The sequence below is a fragment of the Paramisgurnus dabryanus genome, chromosome 23 (assembly GCF_030506205.2).
Source record: "Paramisgurnus dabryanus chromosome 23, PD_genome_1.1, whole genome shotgun sequence".
In the NCBI taxonomy this organism is placed as follows: domain Eukaryota; kingdom Metazoa; phylum Chordata; class Actinopteri; order Cypriniformes; family Cobitidae; genus Paramisgurnus; species Paramisgurnus dabryanus.
In genome coordinates, this window is record NC_133359.1 from 3698216 (window position 1) to 3725946 (window position 27731).

Below are 27731 nucleotides of genomic sequence, written 5' to 3' on the forward strand. Positions count from 1 at the left end.
TCACCTTTAATAATTTACTAATTGCTAAACTAGTTGCAAGCATCCTGATTTCTAGTCCTCAGAGGATAACCATCATAAATATTGCATTGCAAAGCCAGATTGTGAGAGCCATGATGGAGCGCTAAAAGCAAAGACAAGAACTCAGCAGGCAGTTGTGTTTATTGATTCATTTCTGATTTATAAAAAATGCAATAGATGACAACACTTATGCAGAAATTACAAAACCGAACTGAACTGTGTGAGGTTGATTTGGGTCATTGAAATGTGAAAAGGCTAAAGGAAAACACCACAGTTTTTCAATATTTTACTATGTTCTTACCTCAACTTAGACAAATTAATACATACCTATCTTTTTTCAATGCATAAAAATTTATCTTTGTACAGAGCGTTGTGAATGTGTTAGCATTTAGCCTAGCCCCATTCATTCCTTAGGATCCAAACAGGGATGAATTAAGAAGCCACCAAACACTTCCACGTTTTCCCTATTTAAATACTGTTACATGAGTAGTTACACGAGTAAGTATAGTGGCACAAAATAAAATGTGGCAATTTTTTAAGCAAAGAGCACTTAGTTCGCAGCACTTTGGAATAAAAAATTACAAGAATCTAAACAGAATACATCTTAAAATATTAAATAGGGTACATTTAATTATTTTTCATAAATAAATCTTAAAATATACAAAGTAGTGTAAAATTATTATAATTAAATGTACACACTCAGAATAAAAGGTGCAAAAGCGGTCACTGGTGTGATACCCTTTCAAAAAGTACCTAAAAAGTTATTATTAATATAAGTATTAGTGATACCACACAGGTACCTAAATGGTACTTATTAGGATCTTCATGGTGACCGCCCCAGTGACGGCTTTTTTTCTGAGAGTGCAGAAAATGTTAATACTAACAAACCATCAAAGTTTACAAAAAACACTCGTCGTTACTAATATCCTGAGTAACTTTTGATCCTAGGGTTCATATGCGAGTGACAAAGTCCAAATGGAGGCTGCTGGGCACCTGAAGGAGTTCCAGGGCTTGTGGGGAGAAGCAGAAGGGAAACGTGACCTGGAAACGATACTGTGCGTCCATCATCAGCTGGGACGACCCATCACGCTCGTGCAGTAATGCCTGTAACCATAGAAACAGACTCAGGACCGATCAGAAGTCTAATGCTGCGTTCAGACCAGCCGCCGTAGAGGCGTCAAGTGCGAGTGATTTCAATGTTAAGTCAATGTTCGAATGGCGTGAATTGAGCGTTGCCGCACAAGTTGAAAAATTTGAACTTTGGCAGAAAAAAGCGCCGCGTTAACCAATCGGGAGCTTGCTCTAGTAGTGTCGTGATTACAGGAAGCAAGCGGAGTCGCAGAAGCCCCTCCCATGACGCAAAGTCTCATGAACTTGATGTTCACGCGCGTCTTTCACGCCTGAATGAAGTGAGTAAACTCAAAATGTTCAAGCTGCAAACTAGACGCAGTAGACACAAATTTGACGCCTCAAAGGCGGCTGGTGTGAACCCACGGTAATGCTGCGCTCAGACCAGCCATGGTAGAGGCATCAAGCGTGAGTTATTTCAATGTTAAGTCAAAGTGAATACGCGGTGACGCGCGACTGGAGGTCTCGCGGCGTGAATGAGGCATTTAGCTCGGCATGAATTGAGCGTTGCAGATAAAAGCGCCGCGTTAACCAATCAGGAGCTTGCTCTAGTAGTGTCGTGATTACAGGAAGCAAACGGAGTGGCAGAAGACTATGACTAGAATTTCACGTGCGGCTTTCACGCGCGAATGAAGTGAGTAAACTCAAAATGTTCAAGCGGCAAACTAGATGCGGTAGACGCGAATTTGACGCCTTAAACGCGGCTGGTGTGAACCCACGGTAAGGCTGGACGAACCTCTAATTTTTCTAATAAATGACCACACAAACTGTTTAAAGGGTAAATTAACTACTACTTTAAGAAAAAGAAAAGCCTTACCTGCACCTTGCGGACAAAAGATGGAGTGACTCGCTTTTCGAAATCATCAATAGGTGTGTACGAGTTCAGGATTTTTACAATCTAACAAAAAAGAAAGCCGATTTTAAACGCTTTGATAAAATAATATAGGAAAATACAAATCATATGCATCGGTTGCAAAAACATAGTCCGAAAATATGGTATAAAATTTTGCTTTGAATAGTCTGCACCTGCACAGGTGAGAGCTCAGAGCATCTCTGTTTAATCTCAGCAGCATCTTCATCTGTGGTTTTGTTAACCTGAAGAAGCCAAGCCACCTGAGACAGCGGCCCCAACATTTCCATGGTGCAGGCGGCCGGCAGACCCTTCTCTCGCAGCCACTCCTCCAGGTAACTGATGTTACACCTGAGACAGACACACCCGGCTATCTTTATTTCTGAATATGTTGTATCCCACAATGCAATGCACTCCGCTTACATTTCCAGTGTGCAGTTATGCATGTATGAATTCATTAAAAAATCCTTATTACCTAATTATCTAGTAAACAATACTGTTTAATACTTTTAACATCAACCAGCAATGAATTTATTGCCACCACACATATCACATAAAACAAAAGCACAGGTCGGCACCTGATCTGCATGCCCTTGCGGCAGGAGCACAGGTCTTTCCTAAGCAGGATGCTGTTGACTGATGTGGATCCGATCAGGTAGAAGAGCTGTCTGATCACCTGACCCTGCAGCTGCGGCTCCATGACCTGCTTCTCCATGCACGCGTGAAACACGGACAGCTGCTGGAGAATAGACGTCATGGTGTAGGACTGGCCACGGGTGTGGTCCTCCCCTTCCTCGTACACGCTGCTGGAGCGCTTGCGGAAGCCGGTGGGCTTCATGCTGGAGATGCCTTGAAGACTCTCGTGCTCCAACATCCCAGGGACTAAAAGACAAATACTTAAATACTAAAATGACACAGGATATTAAAACAATTTTGATCTTAAATATACTGCCAGATCATACAACACTTTGAGAATATTTTTTATAATGTCTACTAAAACTCTAAAGGGGACACACATGAGAAACCTTATTTATTCTCTTAATCACAAATGTTAATCTGTGACTAGATTAATAATTTCCATACTAATCATGGGATAAAGCCCATCCTCCATTAAATTGATGAACTGATGGTAAATGTTGATGGCGAGGTCACTAAGGATCTGTCTGTGCTGTGAAAGGTCAAAGTTCTTCAGGCAGTTTTTATTCTGACGGGGGGTGTTTTGCTTCTTAAACTCCTGTTGATAGAAGACAAGAAATCAGAAAAATCTCATGCATTAAAAATATTGCATGGAAAGGACAATTTGTCAATTTTAAGTACATGTTTATTAAATGCACAATAAGTTATTTTCGCCACTAGAGAACACGGAAACAGCAGTCCTAACTGCGAAAGCAATTTTAACGATAGGAGTTGTAGTATTCACCTTGACTGTCGAAAGGGATCATTCTGACAGGACTCATAAATCATGTTGATGGATGACATAAAGAAATCAAATTTTATAACCATTACTTTATAGCGTGGCTTGACAGTAGCATTGGCAAAGTGACATGCTAGACGTTACTACCTCTGCATTTCGCATACTTTTGCATGCTGTACTGCACAGATTGATCGACATATGACATCAGACAATCGTGAGAATACTGCTTAACTTTTTCCCCGCCATTGACAAGTTAAAACGCTTCCCTGACAATGACAATACAAATTTCCGCCATTATCCACTAGGTGGCACTCTTACACAACTTATAAAACACTAAATCCATGGATTCAAATACATTTAAACTCTGTGTAAGTTTTGATCATCTTTCTGAATCTGATCACTTACAAAATTCCTTTACAAAAATGCAGTTATCTCAGATTTTTGCTCAAAATTTGGTATTTTTGAAGAAACCTACCCATATTTAAGAGGTGATAAAAAGAGAACAAATAAAGGTAGGATGAAATTTTTTTTTGGTTTGAAAGCAGATGGTTTGTTCTTTCATTTAATATTTTGTATTTTTATATATTTAAAACACATTAAGTGGCGCTGTCCCATGGGTGGGACACCTAAGTTTACTTCAACATTTTCAATGTAAATTTTATGTTTATCACAACAAACTATATATTGTTGGAAAGGTCTAAGACTCTAGAATTCATATTTTAACAGTGTTTCGTAAAATAAATTATGCAGGGAGAGCTCTAAGAATGTAGTTTTCACATTTCAAAACCTTTTTGGAGTAATAATAATGCAGTGACAGTAATTTATTAATTTGTGACTAATTTTATTAGTATGCAGCAAACCAATGACACCTAGTGGCCATTGTTGGTAAAACCACTAAAAGTGTGACACAAACGTCATGTTTTGTGAATTTAACTTGAAATTTGGATCAGAACTACTTAAGATTTATGGCTTCATGTTTGCATTATTACTTTTGTAAAATATTTACATTTTTATAATTTTATTTATAAAATTAATATGTTATGGAATTATTTATATTCATTAAAATAAATGTAAACTGCTATATCAATTTATTTATTTAATATTATCACCTGCTGACCAAAAAATGTCACAGTTATATTAATTTGAAGGTGTATATCTCATTTTCACCCCCCACTCAAAGGGTATTTCCGCCACTTAAGGGGTTTAAAGAAGAACATTTTTTCGCTGGCGGGAGAAGAGATAAAAATGCTGGTTGGGATGCACTGCAATTTTGGTTGCCGGAAATTTTCGGTCGAAAATGACATTTATCGTTTTTCGAATGAAAATAAATGGTGCTTCACTACTCAGATTTCAGTCTGACAGGTGTGTACAAATACTTAAAATGTCACACAAGTTGTGTGTGATGCTGCACTGCCCGTGATTGCACTTTAATTTGTCTCTAGTGCAGGGATGGGCAACTTCGGTCCTGGAGGGCCGGAGTCCTGCAGAGTTTAGCTCCAACTTGCCTCAGCACACCTGCCTAAAAGTTTCTAGTATGCCTAGTAAGACCTTAATTGGCTGCTTCAGGTGTGTTTAATTATGGTTGGAGCTAAACTCTGCAGGACACCGGCCCTCCAGGACCGAAGTTGCCCATCCCTGCTCTAGTGTCAGAGATCACGCGCATTGACTCGCAATTAAACATAGTATAGACCTTTTGCGTGTTTGCAAACAGAGATGACGTTTTTTTGTGGGCGGAGCCCAACTGGTGGCAGAACGTGAATGCTTCTCAATAGCTGTGTGAAGTGTTTTAGCATTAAACTGTGATTTTTAAGGATCCGGTGTTCTGTAGAAGTCTGTTTCCCCTATATTTCTCTTAAGTTTAATGTTTCTTATAACGTTTTCACCAAGTTACGTTTATTTTTTAAATAAATTAAAAGTTTAAATGGCTTGGCTACTAATTGTGTGCATGTATGTAATGTATATGTATTGTTCTTTATTGGTTAATAAATTATTTTTACAGTATGAATCGCTGAAGTACTTATAAGAGCAATACTATCATGTATTCTGTATAATATCATTTATTAAATATTTCATCATTTCCTGTTTTCAATTACTTCCTTATATTTTTAGCCTACGTGTTTGATCTAAAACTATGATGTTTACATACAAATTAATTTGTATAGGCCTGTTTATATATTATTAACACTTTACATCGTGTGTGTGTGTGTGTGTGTGCGCTATGTTATATTTATTAGTTAACATCATAATTTCGAACAAACAGGAAGAAGACATAGGCTAAGATATAAGGTAAAAAGTAATAGAAAACGAAAAAAAACCCCGAAAACTTTAATAAATGGTAATATTATTGATATTATGAACAAATTCAAATCTTTAATCTTTCTAAATAAATTATAAACGTAACGTGATGAAAACGCTATAAGAAACACATAGAGGGATCAGACTTCGACAGAACTCTGGATATCTTCTCTAATTATTTTCTATTCAAATAATTAAAAGATTTCCAGATGATTTCATCACTCCAGTCTGTCCGGTTGAGGGCTTTTATTGCAACCATAAACACCTACGTTTATCTTCAAATGGTGTCTTCGACGGCGGTATACTATAAAAATGAAGGTCGTCTATTTTGGCATTCCTATTCTGACACTCAACAGCACAACAAAACATTTTCTAGTGAGATATATTGTTCATTTCACTCGCGTCTCATTCACTTCCACTGTTTTTCTGCCACCACATGCGCGCGTGACGTAACTGTGACGTCGACTCGCAAAAGGTCTATTAACAACATTATATTACTACTGTTTTGTATCTAACAGTTTTCTATATCTTTATATTATTTAGATAATAAAGCTGTTAAATGTTATTTTGTTGCATATAACTAAATTAAGAAAATTACTTTTGTTTTATTATTTTATTGGTTTATAGTTATTTGTTTGTAGTTCAACTCAGATTCATTAAATTAATAAAACAAAAATCTAATATTAATACAATTAAACAAAACCTTTTTTTATTTTCGGCTTTTCAAAGTTTTGATCATCCACAACTTTCGGTATTGTACAAAAATTTTACATTTTGATGCATCACTAATTTCTATAGGGCCAAAAATGGAAACAAAATACAATCCGGTCATGTTACCATTGACAGGCGACAATTGGCGAACGCTGAAAATTCTCTTGATTTTTGATTTAAACAAAGATAATTTAAATACACAAGTCATCAATATATATACACATAACCCTGTGCTAAAAGTGGGCTTGATTTCATAAAATAGGGAGTGAAGCAAGAGGCACAAACAGTGAAAGACCTCCTGACCTCTTCTCCACTGTACTGTTTGAGGCAGTTGAGGAAGCGATGCGTGTTAGACAGCCAGAAGGACAAAACTTCAAAATTCTCTTGATTCTCCTGAAATAATCATCATTTTAAAAAAACATCATTAATTGATTCCTTTTAAATTGTTGTACAATAAAAGGTTGTTGGGTACACAAGTTAAAAAGACATTTAGTTTGCAGGGACCTCTTACCATAACAACCTCTTTGATCGAGAAGATGACGTTGTGCATGAGAGATTTGAGTTTGTTTTCGTCGTTCAGATAGTCAGCGTGTCTCACACACATGAAGAGAAGATGAGCAGCCAGACCAGGGATCAAACACACGCCAACACTACGTGGTCTCAGACCTGGAGAAAATAAACAAATCACTGTCTGTGTGTGTTTTGTTTATTTATTTAAGGTAAAGTCCCACCAATAGCGAAAACTATGTCACTAAATCAACCATTATGGACTTTTGTTATTTTGTTTTTATCCTTTCGTGTTTCATGTGAACACATCCTGAGGCAATAGCATCTCACTTTTTCGGTGAGGGCGGAAACTATGCTGTTCAGTCAGTGGCAGTGGGCGGGGCTTTATCAGTGTGATGTCACATTAACAAGAGAATCAAAACCGCATGTGTAATGAGACTACTTTGGTTTAATGGGGATTAAAAAGATTTCTTTTCATTGTAGGGTGGTTGTGTTCACACACTGCTAACAAACATTTATGTCCAAACACTTCGTAAAGGTAGATTTTGCATAATAGGGGCCGTTAAAAGCATGGAGGGGCTTCTGCGGCTCTGCTCGCTTTCTGTAATCACGTCACTACTAGAGCAAGCTCCTGATTGGTTAAACGCAGCACGTTTTCCACCAAACGTAATATTTTTCAACTCGCGCATTTGCCGTGGCAACTCTCAACTAGACACGCGAATGAGTCGGAATCGTGTCTACCGCGCTGCGCGGAACGCCTCATTCGCGCCACGAGACCTCCAGACGCGTGTCAACGCATCCTTATGTAGACTTAACATGGAAATCACTCGCGCTTGACGCCTCTACCGCGGCTGGTCTGAACGCAGCATTACCCAGTATGAGCGTCTGGATCAGCCTGCCTTCGTCTTCTTTCTTGTATTCCAACATTCCCAGGTATTCCTTGGGCACTGCTGGCGGTGCTCTCTGATTGGCTGTTTGAAGAAATGAAACATGAAGGATAAGGGTTAGGGTTATTATTAAAAAATAATAATAAGAGAGAAAGAGCGTTACCTGTCTCAGTTGTCTGAAGAGCTTTGATTTGGTCTTGCAGTCTCTTTATCAGCCTGTCCTTCATGTCTAGTTGCTCCTCAAAGTCCTAAAACAAAAAAAAATAAGTTCAAGATGGACACTTTAACTTTCATAAGACCTGAAAATCCATATGTAAATAAATACACAGATGAACACACACCATGTTTTCAGCTGTGAGATGTGTTGTCTCCTGCCTGAGTTTGTTCTTGGCTTCGCTCTCTGACTGCTGAACTTTCTGTAGCTGCTGATTCTCCTCCCGAAGATCAACCATCTGCCTTTCCATCTCATCTCTACTTCTCTCCATCTCCAGAATCCTCTTCTCCAAGTTCCTGTGAAGAGATGCAAACACACAACATCGTTCATCTCGTCTCTTCTGTATAAGTGCTAATGTAGAGTTAAATAAACATCTCACCGTCTCTGTAATCCCTCCTTTTCAAACGCCAGCTGAAGATCTATTGATAACTTGTTTATTTTCTCTGGCACATGACAATTCAAGATTTATATTATTATTTTTTTACACAATCTGGCAACAAGCAGTCTTATTCGCTTTTCTGTGCTAAAGCTGAAAAAGTTGTGTTTGATAATATGCTTTGCAATCATATGACTCCCTGAATTAAATTGATTCCACATTGATCATTTAAAGCACAAATAAAGCAATGAAAATGTCATTACCGGTCATCTCAATATTCTGATCTTGTAACTGAGTCTCCAGCTCGTGTTTGTTACGGGTCAGTTCTGACACCTGCTGCTTTAGTTCAGGAATCACCTGCAGACACAAAACAGCAAAGCAAGACATCATTCATTAAACTCTTCCCGAAACGCCTGCTTCTACATACTATAATACAGACCCACAAACAGGATCCTTGCACCCTACCATGTTCTCTGAAGTAAGACGGGTCACTTCTTGTGCGATGCTGTTGTTAATGTCGCTCTTCTCCTGAAAGAAAGCTTGAAGTTGTTTGTTTTCTTTGTTTAAATGTTCGTTTTTATACACCAGCGTTTCCACTCGACTCTCGTAAGCGTCCTTCTGCTCCCGCAGCTGGTTCTCCATCACTCTGAGAGAAAAACTTACAAATCAAACAAATTCACGTGCAATACATACAAACACTACGAATTTCATTCAAAATCTTCGAAGTTCATACTTAGCAGCTTTCTCCATTTCATCGAAAGCAGAGAGAAGATCAACTTCATCGTTATTATTTGAGACTTCCTCATGCAGCCTGGAGTTAAAGAGATGAATTAGACACTTGGAAACGATGGCAGAAAACTATCGGCATAAATTATCACACCAAATGAAAAGCACCTGCGAATGAGCTCTTCCTCTTTAGCTTCACCCAGCAGCTGCCTCGTAATCACACTTATCTTAGCTGAGGACAGAAAACAAACAAAAAGTACATTACACAACATAAAATTGAACATAATGTTACATAACATATCGTAAGGTAACGTATAACATAACATTTAACTGAATATATTGTAGCATAACATTTAACGTAAAGTAATACCTACTGTTATGTAACACACACTGTAAGGTAATATAAAACTATACATATTGCAACACATAACGTAACTTAATACATAGTGTCACATAACCACACTTAAGGTAAAACTTAGCACATAAGACATAACTTCACATAATGTAACCCCTTTAACTTAACACGTAATGTAACTTGTAGCACATACAGTAGGACAACATACTATAGCATCACATAAAGTAACTACACTTAACGTAAACACGTAGCACATAAGACATAACCTCATATAACGTAACCACACTTAAAGGAATAGTCTACTCATTTTCAATATTAAAATATGTTATTACCTTTACTAAGAACTGTTGAATCATCCCTCTATCATCTGTGTGTGTGCACGTAAGCGCTGGAGCGCGCTGCGACGCTACGATAGCATTTAGCTAAGCCCCATTCATTCAATGCTGCCATTTAGAGATAAAGTTAGAAGTGACCAAACACATCAACGTTTTTCCTATTTAAGACGAGTAGTTATACGAGCAAGTTTGGTGGTACAAAATAAAACGTAGCGCTTTTCTAAGCGGATTTAAAAGAGGAACTATATTTTATGGCGTAATAGCACTTTTGGGAGTACTTCGACTCGCCTGAAAAGTCCGCTCCCCTTCTCACTCTCATAATGGGAGAGGGAGGGTGTTACTGCGCCAAGTCGAAGTACTCCCAAAAGTGCTATTACGCCATAAAATATAGTTACTCTTTTAAATCCGCTTAGAAAAGCGCTATGTTTTATTTTGTACCACCAAACTTGCTCGTATAACTACTCGTCTTAAATAGGAAAAACGTTGATGTGTTTGGTCACTTCTAACTTTATCTCTAAATGGTACCATTGAATGAATGGGGCTAAGCTAAATGCTATCGTAGCGTCGCAGCGCGCTCCAGCGCTTACGTGCACACACACAGATGATAGAGGGATGATTCAACAGTTCTTAGTTAAGGTAATAACATATTTTAATATTGAAAATGAGTAGACTATTCCTTTAATTTAACACGTAGCACATAAGACATAACGTCATATAACGTAACCACACTTAACGTAACCACACTTAACGTAACACAAAGTACATAAGACACAACGTCACATAATGTAACCACACTTAACCTAACTTGTAGCATATATGACATAACGTCACATAACGTAACCACACTTAACGTAACACGTACCACATAAGACATAACGTCACATAACGTAACCACAATAAATGTAACACGTAGCACATAAGACACAACGTCACGTAACCACACTTAATGTAACACATAACATAGCACATAAGACAAAGCACCACATAACGTTACCACAGTTCACGTAACACCTAGCACATAAGACATAACGTCATATAACGTAAATCACACTTAACGTAACACGTAGCACATAAGACATAACTAACCACACTTAACGTAACACCTAACACATAAGACATAACGTCAACGTAACCACACTTAACGTAACACCTAGCACATAAGACATAACGTAACCACACTTAATGTAACACCTAGCACATAAGACATAACGTAACCACACTTAACGTAACACCTAGCACATAAGACATAACGTAACCACACTTAACGTAACACCTAGCACATAAGACATAACGTAACCACACTTAACGTAACACCTAGCACATAAGACATAACGTAACCACACTTAACGTAACACCTAGCACATAAGACATAACGTAACCACACTTAACATAAAATCTAGCACATAAGACATAACATCAACGTAACCACACTTAACGTAACACCTAGCACATAAGACATAACGTAACCACACTTAACTAGGGGTGTGACGGTCATTATATAACCGTGAGACCGACGGTTATAGTTGAACACCGTCATTAGAACTCTATAACCGCCAAAACCGTGTTATTAAAATATTTTTTAAAACATTTTTTATCATAAAGAATTTTTAAATACTATTTAAAACAATTGTTAACAGTCTGTGTTACACGCCCCCTCACGTTCTCACGCAGTGAAAAATACAGAGCGGAGCAACACTGACAACGCGCTGACATACAGGACAGACCAGGTTACTTTTCGGTTACTTTTGAGATTTAACATATTAAACAAAGTCTCAACTTTCCAATCATCTCTTCCTTCTAGTTAATTTATAGCATCAAATAAACATGAATGACCATGAGAAGGAATGTTGTTTTAACCGCGGAAAGGCGTCAGTACACTCCGCTTTTCAAGTTCAAATCCTCCCATGCTAATCTACTAACTCTCTTGAACGCACATTCACTGCTAGTTGTCTTGCTGTTCATTTTAAAGAAACGTAGAGCAAGTAGCTAATCAGTGTCTAGTTTATTCAAACACCGGGTGAGCACTGTGCAGCGCGTCTGCGGAGAGTGTTTGCTGCGCGTGGCCATTGTGCTTTTACACCGGCTGCGTTTAATATCAATCTCAAGTTCATATTACTTTCTTTTACCTGCGCATTTATGAGCAAAACCTCTTCAATACGCTTTTAATCCACATTGTTTTCGTGCTGTTCTGGTCCATGTAATGACAGATATAGACACAATTACAGACATAAAAAGCCCAATGCACAAATCTGTTTCTCTGAAGATTATTAAAATAGATGATATATAGAGGATTAATTTATGCTGGGCAGAAAGTGACAGCGCAGTCTTCTGGCAACAGTGTGTTTTTTTTTATATTTCATTGCTTTCTGTTAAATTGTTCAAAGTTATTACTGTTTAAAACACACTTGGCATCACATTCATGATTTTATGGTAAAATGACACTTTCCCGTCAATCCACGAGCATTTAAACGAGCAAAACGCCCCCCACAGACGGTTATGTGATGAACCGTCACATTTGACTCACGTCATAACCGTCATCACCAATTCTGAAACCGGCACACCCCTACACTTAACGTAACACCTAGCACATAAGACATAACGTAACCACACTTAACGTAACACCTAGCACATAAGACATAACGTCACATAACGTAACCACACTTAACGTAACATCTAGCACATAAGACATAACGTCAACGTAACCACACTTAACGTAACACCTAGCACATAAGACATAACGTAACCACACTTAACGTAACACCTAGCACATAAGACATAACGTCAACGTAACCACACTTAACGTAACACCTAGCACATAAGACATAACATCACATAACGTAACCACACTTAACGTAACATCTAGCACATAAGACATAACGTCAACGTAACCACACTTAACGTAACACCTAGCACATAAGACATAACGTCAACGTAACCACACTTAACGTAACACCTAGCACATAAGACATAACGTCACATAACGTAACCACACTTAACGTAACATCTAGCACATAAGACATAACGTCAACGTAACCACACTTAACGTAACACCTAGCACATAAGACATAACGTAACCACACTTAACGTAACACCTAGCACATAAGACATAACGTCAACGTAACCACACTTAACGTAACACCTAGCACATAAGACATAACGTCAACGTAACCACACTTAACGTAACACCTAGCACATAAGACATAACGTCACATAACGTAACCACACTTAACGTAACACCTAGCACATAAGACATAACGTAACCACACTTAACGTAACACCTAGCACATAAGACATAACGTCAACGTAACCACACTTAACGTAACATCTAGCACATAAGACATAACGTCACAAAACGTAACCACACTTAACGTAACATCTAGCACATAAGACATAACGTCAACGTAACCACACTTAACGTAACACCTAGCACATAAGACATAATGTCACATAATGTAACCACACTTACCGTAACACGTAGCACATAAGACATAATGGCACATAACATAAACAAACTAAACTTAACACATAATGTAACTTGTAGCACATAAGACATAATGTCACATAACGTAACCACACTTAACCTAACTTGTAGCATATATGACATAACGTCATATAACGTAACCACAATAAACGTAACACGTAGCACATAAGACATAACGTCACATAACAGAACCACACTAAACGTAATACATAACACTTAATGTAACACATGACATATAATGTAAATAACATTCACATTAAACAATTTACATCAGTTATCGCCAATGTACATCACCCCATCAAGGTGTAGTTAAAATATGACATATGTTGTATGATGTAATAATCATGGTCTGTAGTTGTACCTCGGGCTTGTTGACTTTGAGCTTTCACGGTTTTGTCAGCTTCATCTCTCTGCATCTGCAGGCTGTTAATTTCCTTCCGTAAATCTGGTATGACCTTTAAACATCACATAAATTAAAACATTTATTATGTGAATAACATACAGACTCTCTCTTTACATTTACAGTCCCTTTTAATGACCCCAACCTGAAATGAAACTCAGAGTTTGAGGTAAGATTCACCTTGACGTGTTTTGTGAGCTGCTGTAGTTGTTTCTGCATTTCTGCATTGATGCGTTGATCTTCTTGCAGCTGCGCCTGTAGTCGGACTCTTTCCTCTCTCAGTCTGCGGTTCTCCTCCTGAAGAGCCTCAATCTCTTTCTCTGAATCTTCTTTCTGGAGTTCACTGTTGTGCTCTGCCACCCTGACATAACAGAAATGGACACAGTTTGGACAAACTGATTATTGCACATATTTAAAGTTTCACCACATCACCCACGACATTATTTTGTTTTTAAAGAAAGAAATTCAAGTGGGTTTGAACTTCAAATCTCGTACTTTCTAAGTCTCTCTTCCCTCTCCAAATCTTCCATCAGTTTTGTTTTCATGTTCTCAAAGTTATCTGAAGTCAGAAACATATCACAATAAATTACACTCAAAAATCTTCATTATTATTAGTGTTTAAAATCACATCACTTTTGACTTTACCTCTCATCTGCTGGGTTGTGTCCTTTAGGCTCTGCTCCAAAGCTTTATTCGCCTGGATAAGTTTCTTTTTTTCATTCTGAAGCAGAGCGACTGCCTTAGAGAAGACATCAAATTAAACATCATCATTATGACATTCAATAGAGTATTAAAGAAAACCATGCTTGACATTTCATGAATATCTCATTATAAATATAAAAACTGTATGTAAACTATAAACTATAAACACATGTACGGCTTAATAGATTAACACTGGGATTAGCTATATGATTGTGAAATTTAAAACAGTACAATTTTATGTACAAATGTCATAGTTTTAATAAACGTAAAAAAAAAAAAATTCCCCGTCGTGATGTATATCCGAGTGAATCGCACTGCAAAAATGACTTTCTTACTTAGTATTTTTTTCTTGTTTTCTCAGTGGAATAAGAAAGATTTTCTTGAATTAAGTGTTTATAAAAAAGTAAAACTTATTTCACAAAAAATTTTCTTATTCCATTGACAGATTTTTTATTTGCTTGATTTAAGCACTAATTTACTTAAAGTTTATGTTTTTTGTCTAAAAACTAGACTTATTTCCTAGGTCATTTTGCTTATCAAGAAAATAAATCTTAAATATAAGATACCAGTATCTTATTTTTACTGAAAACTAGACAAAAATACTAAGTAAGAGAGTCATTTTTTGCAGTGCGGCTTCTGAAATGAGAATAAAGGTAGTGCGGGACTTGAATTCATCCATTGAGAATTTAATGGACTGTTGGAAGTTGGGTCATGTTACTATTTGCTAATCGCTGCGACCTTTTCCTATGCACCGCCCTCCCACCATTCTTCGTGAGCAGAAGTAAAGAAAGATTGTTTCGAGGAATGGAGGAGATTTGCATTTTTGATTAAAGATTATGAGGACACATGAATTTTTTTTAAATAATGAAGCTCACAGATAAGTCATTTGTAAAAAAAATACCACAATAAAAAGGTTTTAATTTCAGTTTCATTGTGACTTTAAGGAAACTCTAAAGCTAGAAAGAAGCAGTGTTGGGGGTAACGCATTACAAGTAACGTGCATTACGTAATAATATTACTTTTCTGAAGTAATGAGTAAAGTAACGCATTACTTTATAAATGTACACATTAATATTTGAGTTACTTTTTTTTAAAAGTGTAATTAATTTGATTTAAAAAAAAATTACTGAATTAAACTGAACTTCCACCGGTTGGTTGAGAAATGTTCCATGGGTGTTGATTATTTTTCGGTGAACCGCACACCTAACTTGTCAAATTTCTAATGCTACGTACACACCAAACGTGGGGAATCGCATTACTCGCTCTAGATTACACGCGTGATTTAACTTCGTGTCATGCACATTTTTTGAATATTTTCAACTTGGGTGAAGATGCGTTTGAGGCGAAATAGCGCGTGTTTTCGCGGCAAACGTGCTACCCATATCGCGTCATTTGCATTGCCCCACGCGAGGACGCGTCAGATTGCGTCTTTACATTGACTTTGTATTAGGGATGCACCAAATCCAGGATTCGGCCGAATCTTAGATTTTTTTTCCACCGAACCGAACCCTAGGCTTGCGCTACGCTGGTCGACGTCACGCGGCCGTTGATTACTTAAAAGTAACATAAGCATTACTTTTCACGAGAAGTAACTAAGTAACGCAATAAGTTACTTTTTTGGGGAGTAACTTAATATTGTAATGCATTACTTTCAAAAGTAACTTTCCCCAACACTAAAAAGAAGTGTCTTTTATTGTTGTAATTCAAGTCAGTGTGTCCTCACCTGTTTGGCCTCTTCTGTGTTTTTCCTCTCCTTTTCCTCTAAAGCCGTCCTCTCATTGGTTAGTTTGTTTAGCTCCGCCTCCAAAGCTTGAACCTTTTCCATTCCCTGAGCACGTGCATTAGACAAACTTGTGACTCTTTCCATGAGGCTCCGATTCTCTTTATTCTAGAAGAGAGAGATAAGGCGTCACCAATTTTCACTTGCATTTATGCACATTTTTATCCAAAAGTACTTACATATTTATTTTATAATGATTCAATGTACCTGTTCTTCAACTTTCTTGCGAAGCTGTTGGACTCTATACGAAAGCTGAACGTTGATCACCAGCCTGCGCATGGTCTGAAACCTCCGGCGGACCAGCCAGGCCCGAGCGTATTTCTGCAGAACCAAAGCCTTGTGTTCTGCCACCATCTACAACAAGACAAGCACACACAAACAATGAAATAGCCGAAATATCTGACATACATCAGCGTCATCAATCCACAGCAAGCAATAGCTATGGTATCATCTAGGTTAACTATAGACCCGATATAGTCCAGCTATAAACCACTTCTAGCTTAAAGAACTTGCATTTGTTTACGTGTCGTTTCGGCCAAAATAACTTGTGAGATGGATGATAATCAACATGTAAGCAAAGTTAGACGTCTATTAAATTTTCACTGACAGCCTTGTTTTCACCTAGACATCTGAGCTGTGTTTGGGTGACTATTAGATACTTGGACGCAAAATTGCTTGCTGGGAAGTTAACAGTAAAGGTGTCTGAGATATAAGTCTTGCCTTTTTGTAATGCTTGCGAGCCCTCCATCCTCTGGTAAAGGCCTGTATGGTGATTGTAGCGATCCGGACAAGCTGGTAAACCCTCCTTACCAGATACCCGCGACAGTGCCTCTGAATTACCAAAGCGGCCCAGCCCTGCTTCAGTGCTAAAGCCGTCACGGTTTGCCTGTGTGAGACAAGCAGGATTTTTGTTTTTAAATCGTTGGTCTATATAGAGTATACATGTCTTATGGGCATTTAAGACCATTTAATTTCGCAATTTTTTTCAGTAGTGGTCGATTAATATGTCTCACCTGATCTTCTTCTTGCCCCTGATGTACTGTTGGATGGTAATGGCTGCTTCTCTCATGTGCAGGAACCGTCGTCTTTGCCTCCAGCCCCTCGCGTGCTTTTGGATGGTCACGCATGCCGCACGAAGATGATCCAAACGCAGCTTCTCCAGATACGCCACCTGTCCCGCCCGGAAGAAGATCTTGGTCCGACCAAACTTGTACTGGTTTGAATCCTGTAAGAGTGCGGGAAATGATGTTTATCGCATCTGGTTTGAATGCATCATCAGGTTCTTCAAAATAGTGGTCGTCTTACAGGAATGAGTCTCTGTAGGACCATCCTGCACGTCTGTTTTTTCTCTTCTGACTTCAGCTCCGACTGACTCATCAAAATACTGTAACGGCTGTAAAACTCGATGTATGTCCACCTGTAACGACAGATTACAGTAAATGAGCTTTTATTTAAGACCTGGTATGCAATGAGGATGTCTTACTTAAAGCCAATTGGGGTTTAAAAACAGTAATAGGTTTTATTAATAAATTCAAAAAGCTGAATTGTGAGTATATAGCAAATACAATTTTGGCATAATTTTGCATGATTTTTGGCAGCTTCTCTTCCCAAGTCATTATTCAGCTTCATTGATAAACAGCCGACATGAGTACCAAATGTGTTGTGGTGCTGTGCCAAATAATACAATGGCCTTCAGTTCAAACCATTGGTGTCCAACCATGCGTAAGATGGTGTGAGATTCCAGAAAACTTTTTTTGACTATCACGTGGGTATCGCTCACCTCGATGGGTAACTTTGGGCGCTGATGCGAATGGTCTCCAAAACTCCACAGGCCCTCAGCTGTTGTACCACACGCTTCGAATCATACCTGAGCAAACACATGCAAGTTCAGAAACACTCGCAAATGTGCAAGTACATACTGCAAAAGTAGTATGGAGACTTACTCAAATGGGAGTTTCTCTTCATTTGGTTTTATGCAGCGCACATAATGGGGTGTGGTTGCGTTCAGCGTCTCCATTAAGAGGTACAAGGAACTTCGAAACTACAATCACATAAAGTGGACCGTTACTTCTACTCTGAGATATCATGATTCATGACACGCATTAAAGGGACACTGCACTTTTTTTGAAAATATGCTAATTTTCCAGCTCTCCTAGGGTTAAACATTTGATTTTTAACGTTTTGGAATCCATTCAGCCAATCTCCGGGTCTGGCAGTACTAGGGTGGCCATTCGTGCCAGTTCCGCCGGACACGTCCCGAACATGTTTTTGGGTTCGTTCTCCGGAAGTCGCATTGCTCAACCGCATATACGTCATCAAGGTTCTCACATTTCAGTTAAAATACATTAGAAAATTACGATTTATTTATTTTAAGACATACAATCATTGTAGTTTCATTCTTACCTTGAAATGTAAGCTTTTTTTAAATTAAACCCGAAATATTAAACCTTGATGACGTATGTGGTCGACCTACGCGACTGAGAACGAACCCGAAAACATGTTTGGGACGCGTCCGGCGGAACTGGCACGAATGGCCACCCTAGGCAGTACCACTTTTAGCATAGCTTAGCACAATCCATTGAATCAGATTAGACCGTTAGCATCTCACAAAAAAAACCCATAGAGTTTGATATTTTTCCTATTAAAAATTGACTCTTCTGTGGTTACATCGTGTACTAAGACTGACGGAAAATTAAAAGTTGGGATTTTCTAGGCAGATATGGCTAGGAGTTTACTCTCATTCTGGCATTACAATCAAGGACTTTGCTGCCGTAACATGGCTGCAGCAGCCCGAAAATAGTCCCCTGCTATTTAAAGTTACCAAGGGGACTATTTTCAGGTTCTGTGGAATATCATTTAAAATAGAAAAAAATATATAGAAACTCTTTGGTTATTTTTTTGTGTGATGCTAATGGGGTAATCAAATTCAATGGATTATGCTAAGCTATGCTAAAGTTGCGTTAGTCGACCGCATACGTCATCAAGGTTTAATATTTCGGGTTTAATTCCAGAAAAGCAACCGTTACATTTCAAGGTAAGAATGAAACTACAATGATTGTATGTCTTAAAATAAATTAATATTACTTTTCTAATGTATTTTTAACTGAAATGTGAGAACCTCCGGAGAACGAACCCGAAAGCATGTTCGGGACTTGTCAGGCAGACCTGGCACGAATGGCCACCCTATCTGCTGAATGAATTCCAAAACGGTTAAATAATCAAATGTTTAACTCTAGAGGAGCTAAAAAATTTGCTTATTTAAAAAAAAAGGAGTGTTAATTTAAAAAGCACCTATTTTGCCCATTTTTACAAGATGTAATATAAGGCGTGCCCAGAATGTGTCTGTGATGTTTCAGCTCAAAATAACCTACAGATAATTTATTATAGCATGTTCAAAATGCCCCAATTTGCTGTTTTCGCTATTGCTCCTAACCCCCTTACCAACAGACAGTAGCTGCGTTTCCATTGAAGATTTGCGCAAAACTTTAGCATTATTTTTTTAAATGTCGACAAAAAACTTTTCCGAATTGACGACATTTACGTTAACCTGTTATGCGACTTAAAGTCATTCAAAAAACCATGGCGGCGGGTGTGTTCGGCCTTATATGACGTCGCGCAGAACGACATGCCTATGACATCAAAATAGCGCGAGAGCGACTCAAAAGCATGCAGAGCAGTCAACTCCCGAATCCCGAAACTTTTACGTTAGTTTGATCTAATGCGCTTGTCGGTTCTTGTGACACCGAATTCGTTTTTCAATCATACATATACCGTGCCATATTTAAAGTATGATCATGTGACTTTTATTAAGGTTGTGACGATACATCGCTTTCCCCATTAAAAAGACCTGCCTGAAATCGATTCTGAATCGCAAAGCTCCAATTCGGTGTTTCATGCACAGCTTGTGCGTGTTATACGGCTCTGTGATCAGTAGGAAGTCCTTATCAATCTAAAATCACTACGAGTTTGAGTTGTTTATAATGTAAAAAACATTTTTTCGATATATGGGTGTTTATGCGAAATTGCCGTTTTTCAATTCGCTACATCAATTTGGGCAATTTGAAGGGTAATGGAAACGCATGTAGTGAGCACTTTCAGTTAAAATAGATTTGATGTAGGGATGCTAAACAATTAATCGCGATTAATCGTTAGCAGAATAAAAGTTTTTGTTTACATCATATATGTGTGTGTGAACTGTGTATAATAAATTTGTATAAATAAATGTACACACATGCATGTATATGTTTAAGAAATGTTTACATGTGTATATACATTTGTATATTTATGTATAATTTATATTATATATAAATATAAATTCTTAATATATACATTTTTTTTCTTAAAATTATACATGAATGTGTTCATATTTATATATATACATATTTATCATACACAGTTTACACACATATGTGATGTAAACAAAAACTTTTATTCTGCTAACGATTAATCGCAATTAATTGTTTAGCATCCCTAATTTGATGCCTTTGAAGACAACAATATCTTACTATTGTGACGGTGGACAGCGTACAACTGAGGGCGGAAACTATGGTAATGCAGGACTGACAGTCATGGCCGTGGGTGGGGCTTTATCAGTGTGACATCACAGTAACAGGAAAACCAAAACAAGTCTAATGGGACTGCTCTGGTTTAAGGGGGTTAAAAAAAAGGAGTTGTCCTTAGGTGCCCTTTAAAATGTCTGGAGAGATATATAGGTACCTTTTCTCCTACTGTGGACCTCAGCTGTTTGTTTACACCTTTGGCTCTGGGTTGTGCCGGTGTTACTTTTATGTTTTTGCGGCCAGAGTTTGGTTCTTCTTCCTCTTGAAAGAATTCAGCTACGAGAGCAAACTAAAAACACAGAAATTGTAATCATATTGTCAGCTAATATTGTGTTGTCATTCAGACTCAATCAAGACATTGGTTTATTACCTGACTAGAGCGCATGAGGCTGACCAGCTCTTCATAAAGAGTGTCTCTGTTCTTCTCCAAAAAACCTTTACACTGATATTCAACCTAAAACAATACATCTTATTTTACACAGCCCATCTGAGAGGATACAGATGACACAGAGATAATCGTATCTTACCTTGTCTGCAAAATGCTGGATCAAAAAAGAGTCAGTAGACATACGTGGTTTCTCGAAGAGCGCTTTTGAGCCTAGAAAATTATATAATTTTTGCAGCCAATTCTTATCGGTTCCTTGAGGGAACTGTGGAAAAATAAACACACAAAAGCAACGAATCAGTTACTGAACAAACCCACAAGAAAACAACAACAACAACCAATGAGATCAAAATTGGCGTAATAAAAATAGAAACCAAGCAATGATTTTCTTACCAAACACTCCTCATCCAGAAGGTCCAGAATTCCCATCTTAGCCTCGATGAGATCAATGACAGGCTGGTTGTCATAGAAATCGATAAGCGTCCAGGGAATGTCCTCTTTCATGTATTCCTCCTGCTCCAGTTTAAACACATGCTAACAGGACGATAATCGGGTTTAGTGATGATATTTTCTTAAAAATCCCCAAATGACACAGAATGTAACACAGAAGATGAGTTACCAAGTTAAACTGCTGTTGTAGCTTCTCATTGGCGTAGTTGATGCAGAACTGCTCGAAACTGTTAACGTCAAATGTCTCAAATCTAAAGGAAGCAGATGTTGCATTAGTTGACATAATCCTTATGTTTGCAGAGACCTAAAGAACACACAACTTTAAGTTTCATTCATTCAGTTTTACTCACACTATACACAAACCCCAAATATTAGGCAAGAACCTTAGGAACACAACTTGTCGTCTAATATACAGTAAATGTAGTTGAATCCAGGCTAACATACCCATAAATATCCAACACCCCAATAAATGAATGTTGTTTCCCAGGGACCTTCAGTGCCTTGTTGATTTTGTGGATGACCCAGTCGAAAAGGAGAGCGTAGATGTGTTTCGCCAGGGCATCACGTGCATTGACGGCCCGCTCCTTGGGTTGTGGTTTAACCACAGTCTCTGCCGATAGGACGATACGCCGATGACATAACCAGCGACACATGTCATCCATGTTGACGCCCATCAGGTCACAGAACACCTCCAGGTGAGGGTCACTTGACTGGGGAAAATGGATGAAGAAGGTTGAAAAAGATCACAGAGGAGACCTAAAATAAACTAACATGAAGTCTTAAAGGTGACATAGAATGATTGAACGGGGTATTTATCCTTGTTCTGTGATGTAACATGTAGACAAAAATTTTTTTTTGTTTTTTGTTTGGGTCTGTAATGCCTTAGAAGCTTCCTAAAAACCTCTCTCAGATAGCTCTATTAGGATGGGGGATTTTAAACAAGTGGTTTTGCACCTATTTGGCTCCCCCTACTGGCTTAACTTGCAATCTCATTACTGATTGGCTGACTTTGCTGCCACTCAAAAAATGTAGCCAATTATTTTAAAGTGGCGGGGCAGTGAGATGCCTGTGATGTCATAAGCATCAGTTTTTCAGATTGGGCCGTTTTCTGGCTGACATTTCTAAAAGAGGAATTTCTATGAGACTGAGATGTTTAGCATGTCTTGCACTTTTTGTATGTTTGTGAATGCAGGTAGATTACCATTATTCAACAAAGACAAGGTAAAAATGGTTTTTCATTCTCTGTCCCCTTTAAAACATCCTATGAGTGTTAGTTTGTTTCTACAGTATCTTATAAAACCAAACGTGTCACTTACATTGATGGTTGATTTTTCCGTGTTTTGAGCTTTGATGACCGTGTTTCCTAAATGCAGAATTCCAGCAAGAACCTTAAAGACATCCATCTGAAAATTCTCATTAAGACCTGAAGGGAAACAGTATTAAAACACATGACACCAGTGTCTCTTCATGGACTGATGGTCATGTTCATTGAATTAATCACATCTGAGATTTCTCCGTATATCGGTTTTCGTTACCCAACAAGTTGAAGGTTCTGCGTGTTTCTGCCATGTCGACTCGGTCGTCCACACCCTCAATCTCCATCTCACCACCCATGCAAGTGTAGTTAAACTCGTCTGCACTCACTTATGGACACAGAATAAATGTATTTAGTTGTTTAATATAAAATTAATTTAATTTAACAAAGAGAAACAACTGAAAATACACAGAATTTAATTTAAATAAATAAATAAATTGTTCTTCCTGCAAACAATGTGTGTGTTTCGTTACGTTTTGATACGATGTGCAAAAAAAACTCACATAGTTTCAAGCTTTTAAACTCTGGTTGATTTGCGCAGGCACACATTTGATAGAAGATGTGATAATTCCTCTCGTTCTCTGACTGCATGGACAAAATTTAAACAACAAGTGTTTGTTTCTTTATTCATTATTGGATTGCACGGAAGAAAGAAAACCAACTACACAAGGAATAGTAATTCTTAAGAAAATGTTAATTTAAACTTTAAACTGAAGATGCACTTCTAAAAACATTTCAAACCGATACCGATTATTCAGACTGATATCCCCCGATACCGATAGTTTGGTGGTTATATTAAGTTGCATTAACTAAATCTTGAAGATTATATTTTCTGAATGTTATTCATTCATATAATGAGCATTAATATAGTTGATAGTGCTAAAAATTGCTTTTATCAGCCTAAACCGATTATTGACCGATATATCGGTGCATTTCTACTTTAAACTAAGGATGCACTGATATATCGGCCTATAATTGGTATTGGCAGATAGAAGCATTTTCCCCACTATCGAACATTGGCCGATTGCTTAAAAAAAGCCGATTATTAGGGCAGTTTGTACGCTTTGCACTTCTACGATTTCACAACATAATAATTAGTGATAAGCCAATATATTGCAGATGCCGATATATATTGCCCGATTGCTTAAAAAAGCCGATTATTAGGGCAGTTTGTACGCTCTCCACTTCTACGATTTCACAACATAATAGTTAGTGATAGGCCAATATATTGATCAGCCAAAAAATAATTTCAATCGGGCAGTTAATTTCTCTATTACTTAATTTTGTTAGTAATAAAAAGAGACTCAGTGTCACTCAATGTAAATCCAAAGTCTGACAGACAGTAAAATGATCAATCATTATTTACTTTTTAACATGACGTTATGTTGTGTCACACACACCACCACAGTAGTTCAACACACTTATTCAAACATTACTGTGAGATGTCAGATCACATTAATTACGTATTATTATTTAAACTTTCAAAGATTATATTTAAAATGTTATGCATAACAAATGTTTATTTAGTTTCACCAATTTTCTATTTGTCTCTTATTTACTGTAATATAATTTTATTATATCGGCCTCATATCGGGCAATCAGTCATACAGCTTTCTTAATATCGGTGTCGGCCATAAAAAATATAGCGGTCGAACACTAATAATAATTTAAAACAAGAAAACTACCGGTATCTATCGGTATCGGTAGGTGTCACTCTAAGTAATCGGCACAGAAATTTTGCATTGCTGCTTTAAACTCTTGTAACCTGAAACACGACTCTTGACTTTTCCAGCAGATATGTCCTCATATTAGCACCAATGATTTGGTATTTTCTGTCGAAGCTGATCTCTGTGTATTTTCCAAACCGGCTGCTGTTATCATTTCTGGTGGTTTTTGCATTACCAATGGCCTATGAACACAGGAGAACTGATTTGCTCAAAGTAAACAAATTTATCAGATGAAAAACCGTCCCGGATTAAACAAAACATAGCTTTACCTCAGTAATCGGGTTGGATGCCAAAACTCTGTCCTCCACTCGAGTATTGCTGCTAGATTTGCTCACCATCGCAAAATATCGCATTGCATACCGAGCAGATACGGTCTTTCCAGCCCCTGACTCGCCACTCACAATGATGGACTGATTCTTATTATTCCTGCAGCATAATCATATATACTGAACACACATTTATTTGTATTTGTAAGTTATGTACGTTCCTGGACCTTCCACTATTATTTACAATACTCTATGTTGGGTTTCTTTACCTGGCCATTTGTTTATAAGCCTCCTCTGCCACTGCAAATATATGAGGGTCCAGGTCGCCCATATTTTGGCCTGAGTATGCATGGATGACTGCATCTCCATAGATGGGGAGCTGTTTGTATGGATTGACTGCCACCAGAATAATTCCTGTGACATAAAAGATGAATGTATAGCACACAAACCCATCTACACGGAAAATGTATACTGGTGCAAAACCTACCACAATATGTATAGATGATTTTGGACTCGACAAATCGGATTTTGAGGTTGTGTAGCACGGCCGGTTCGTGGAGATAGCTGAGAGCCGTGAGGTCATTCTCCCCAACCAAAATGTCTGGGTTACGGAGGGGTGGCAACTTCTCACCCCCTTCCAAAGGATACTGCAACTCCTTCATCAAAAAAACATTACACAGAGTTTCATATGTATATACACTCATTTACTTTTTACATTTAGCATACACTTTTATCCGCATTCAATGTAACTTATACATTTTTATCAGTATTTGGGTGATTCTCACGAAATACAAATTTAGAAGGTGTCCAGCATCAGAAGCCCTTTAAGCCAATTGTTTTGCACATATAAGATTAAGGTCTGAACTTACTATAACCATTATTTTTAGAGGATTTAAAACATAATTCCTATAGAATTATTTACATTTTTTAGATTATCATTTTAAAAAATTATCATTACCGCAACATGATATTACATTAAATATATGCATTTACAAACTCATGTTTCGGTAATGAGAACTAAAAAGTTGTCTAGGTACTCTGACAAACAAAATTTCAACAATTTTTTTAAAAATGTTAGTTCCTTGAGGGCTTAAACAATGATTGACATTGTTGCGGAGGATGAGAAAATTGGTCTTGGACACATTTATATTCTTTATTATTGTCTCTACATTTACCAATGATCACCAAATACCACATGTTTCTTTACTGTAAATGTTTACAGTATAACATGCACTGAAGCTTTTTATATTTTATATTTTTTAATTATAAATACTTCCATGTCAAAGAACCCAAATCCATTCATGGACAAGTTGCGGTAATGAAAATTTTCCCCTTAAATGAGGAAAAACAACAAAATTGGTTTGTATGATGTCATTTGAAAGAAATACTGTGCAAAATAGTAGATGAAGAGATGTTTGCAACTGTATGCTTCTTATTTTGATACTCTTACTTTGCATTTACCTTTTTAACAAAATGTTTCATGAGACCTCATAAGTCTAATTTCGTAATTACGCGAGAATCACCCATTTGTGTTTCCTGGGAATCGAACCCACATCCTTTGTGCTGCTCCTACTCAATGCCTTACCCACTGAGTATATGTATACAAAAACACAATACATATAGACCATATACATACAATAGACCCTATACTTTATTTACATGAAATAATAAAAATATTTAAAGTACTTTAAAAAAGAAATGACACTTTAGGCTATTTTTATAAATGCATATCTGAAAAAAAAGACTCATATCATATCTGGAGATGTGTCTATCATTCAATACTATACATTTTTTAATGTAAATACTTGTGTGTACTGTTTAAAAGTCTTTACCGTCCCATCCTCCAGCTGTATTTCCAGTTCTTTGTCTCCAGGTTGGAAATCTTTGAGAATTTCCGCAGACTTCCACACATGTTCAGTGTCAGGGATCCATACCCTGTTAAACTATAATATAAACCTCACATTTACACTGTGCTTTGACGAGACCTCGTATGTTTTAGTAAATATCAACTCAAAACTGACGAGTACAGGAATTTCAACCATATGCCACGCATATAACCAAGTTTGCGCCAACAACACCGATCATATGCTTCAAACAGTATTATTTTATGAAATGCATGCAAGGTAAACTGAAATGCCATGTTAATAAAAAAAAACGTAAGCAATGAGAGTAAAGCACTTTCCTTTTCGCGCATACCTTTGTGTACAACTCCGACAAAGCCATGGCAACAGTTCCGTCGCTTCATTCACACACAGACTTTCTTCATGTTTGCAACCGTCTCATGACATTTGCCAAATGATAATAACACTCATTCTGCTAACCTTTTGGTCATGGCACCTGTTACACGTCGGGGGATCCCTGTGGGAGCTTGTGTGGGAAGTTCCGCGCACCTGTGACCGCTTGAGAAACTATGAATCCTACTATGGCGAGCGCTTGATTATTATCATAATCTTAGCATTCAATGCGCGAAATAAAAATATATTACCGTATATCTGACAAGAAAACAAATTATTATAAAGTACCAATTTGCTTTAATTTCATGAATATTATTGAAGCATTATAAATCTTTTTTCCTTCGCAATAGTGCGATCCGTAATATATGTGGACCTTGACTGCTTCCCAGTTCTCACTGTGCGCGAGTCTCGTGACACATTGCTTACTATATAGGTGTGTTCATTTGAACAAGGATCTGACAGACAAGAGAAACAGGATACTGTGCTTACTCATACAAGTATGTAGAGAATGATCCTCAAACAAAGAAAGTACCAGACATGAAGACAAGTTTTCCTTTGATTTAGTGCAGAATAGTGTGACATTTCTGATAAATAATGTGATGTTCGTGCATAAACA

At 37.5% G+C, this 27731-nt stretch overlaps 1 protein-coding gene across 2 annotated transcripts; it reads right to left on the reverse strand.

The window, feature by feature from the left end:
* Positions 1–141: 141 nt before the first annotated feature.
* Positions 142–27496, reverse strand: myo5c (myosin VC). 2 transcript variants are annotated; one of them, XM_065277509.2, is made up of 41 exons: positions 27078–27496; positions 26714–26824; positions 25369–25537; positions 25151–25295; positions 24885–25041; positions 24654–24797; positions 23392–23473; positions 23109–23216; positions 22890–22996; positions 22018–22283; positions 21743–21824; positions 21517–21657; positions 21266–21388; positions 21109–21192; positions 20896–21027; positions 18123–18220; positions 17960–18046; positions 17485–17596; positions 17193–17404; positions 16900–17065; positions 16387–16533; positions 16123–16287; positions 14343–14436; positions 14193–14256; positions 13878–14058; positions 13659–13752; positions 9295–9358; positions 9134–9211; positions 8866–9046; positions 8664–8757; positions 8404–8467; positions 8152–8320; positions 7974–8058; positions 7796–7894; positions 6928–7082; positions 6720–6809; positions 3080–3230; positions 2575–2878; positions 2173–2347; positions 1964–2044; positions 142–1122 (listed from the first exon to the last, which is right to left on the reverse strand). In XM_065277509.2, exons 1-41 carry the CDS (start codon positions 27102–27104, stop codon positions 970–972), a joined length of 5241 nt encoding a protein of 1746 aa, XP_065133581.1. In that variant the 5' UTR covers positions 27105–27496; the 3' UTR covers positions 142–969. The 2 variants fall into 2 exon arrangements, with proteins under 2 accessions (XP_065133581.1, XP_065133579.1); XM_065277507.2 differs by having other exon boundaries at positions 8866–9058.
* Positions 27497–27731: the final 235 nt, after the last annotated feature.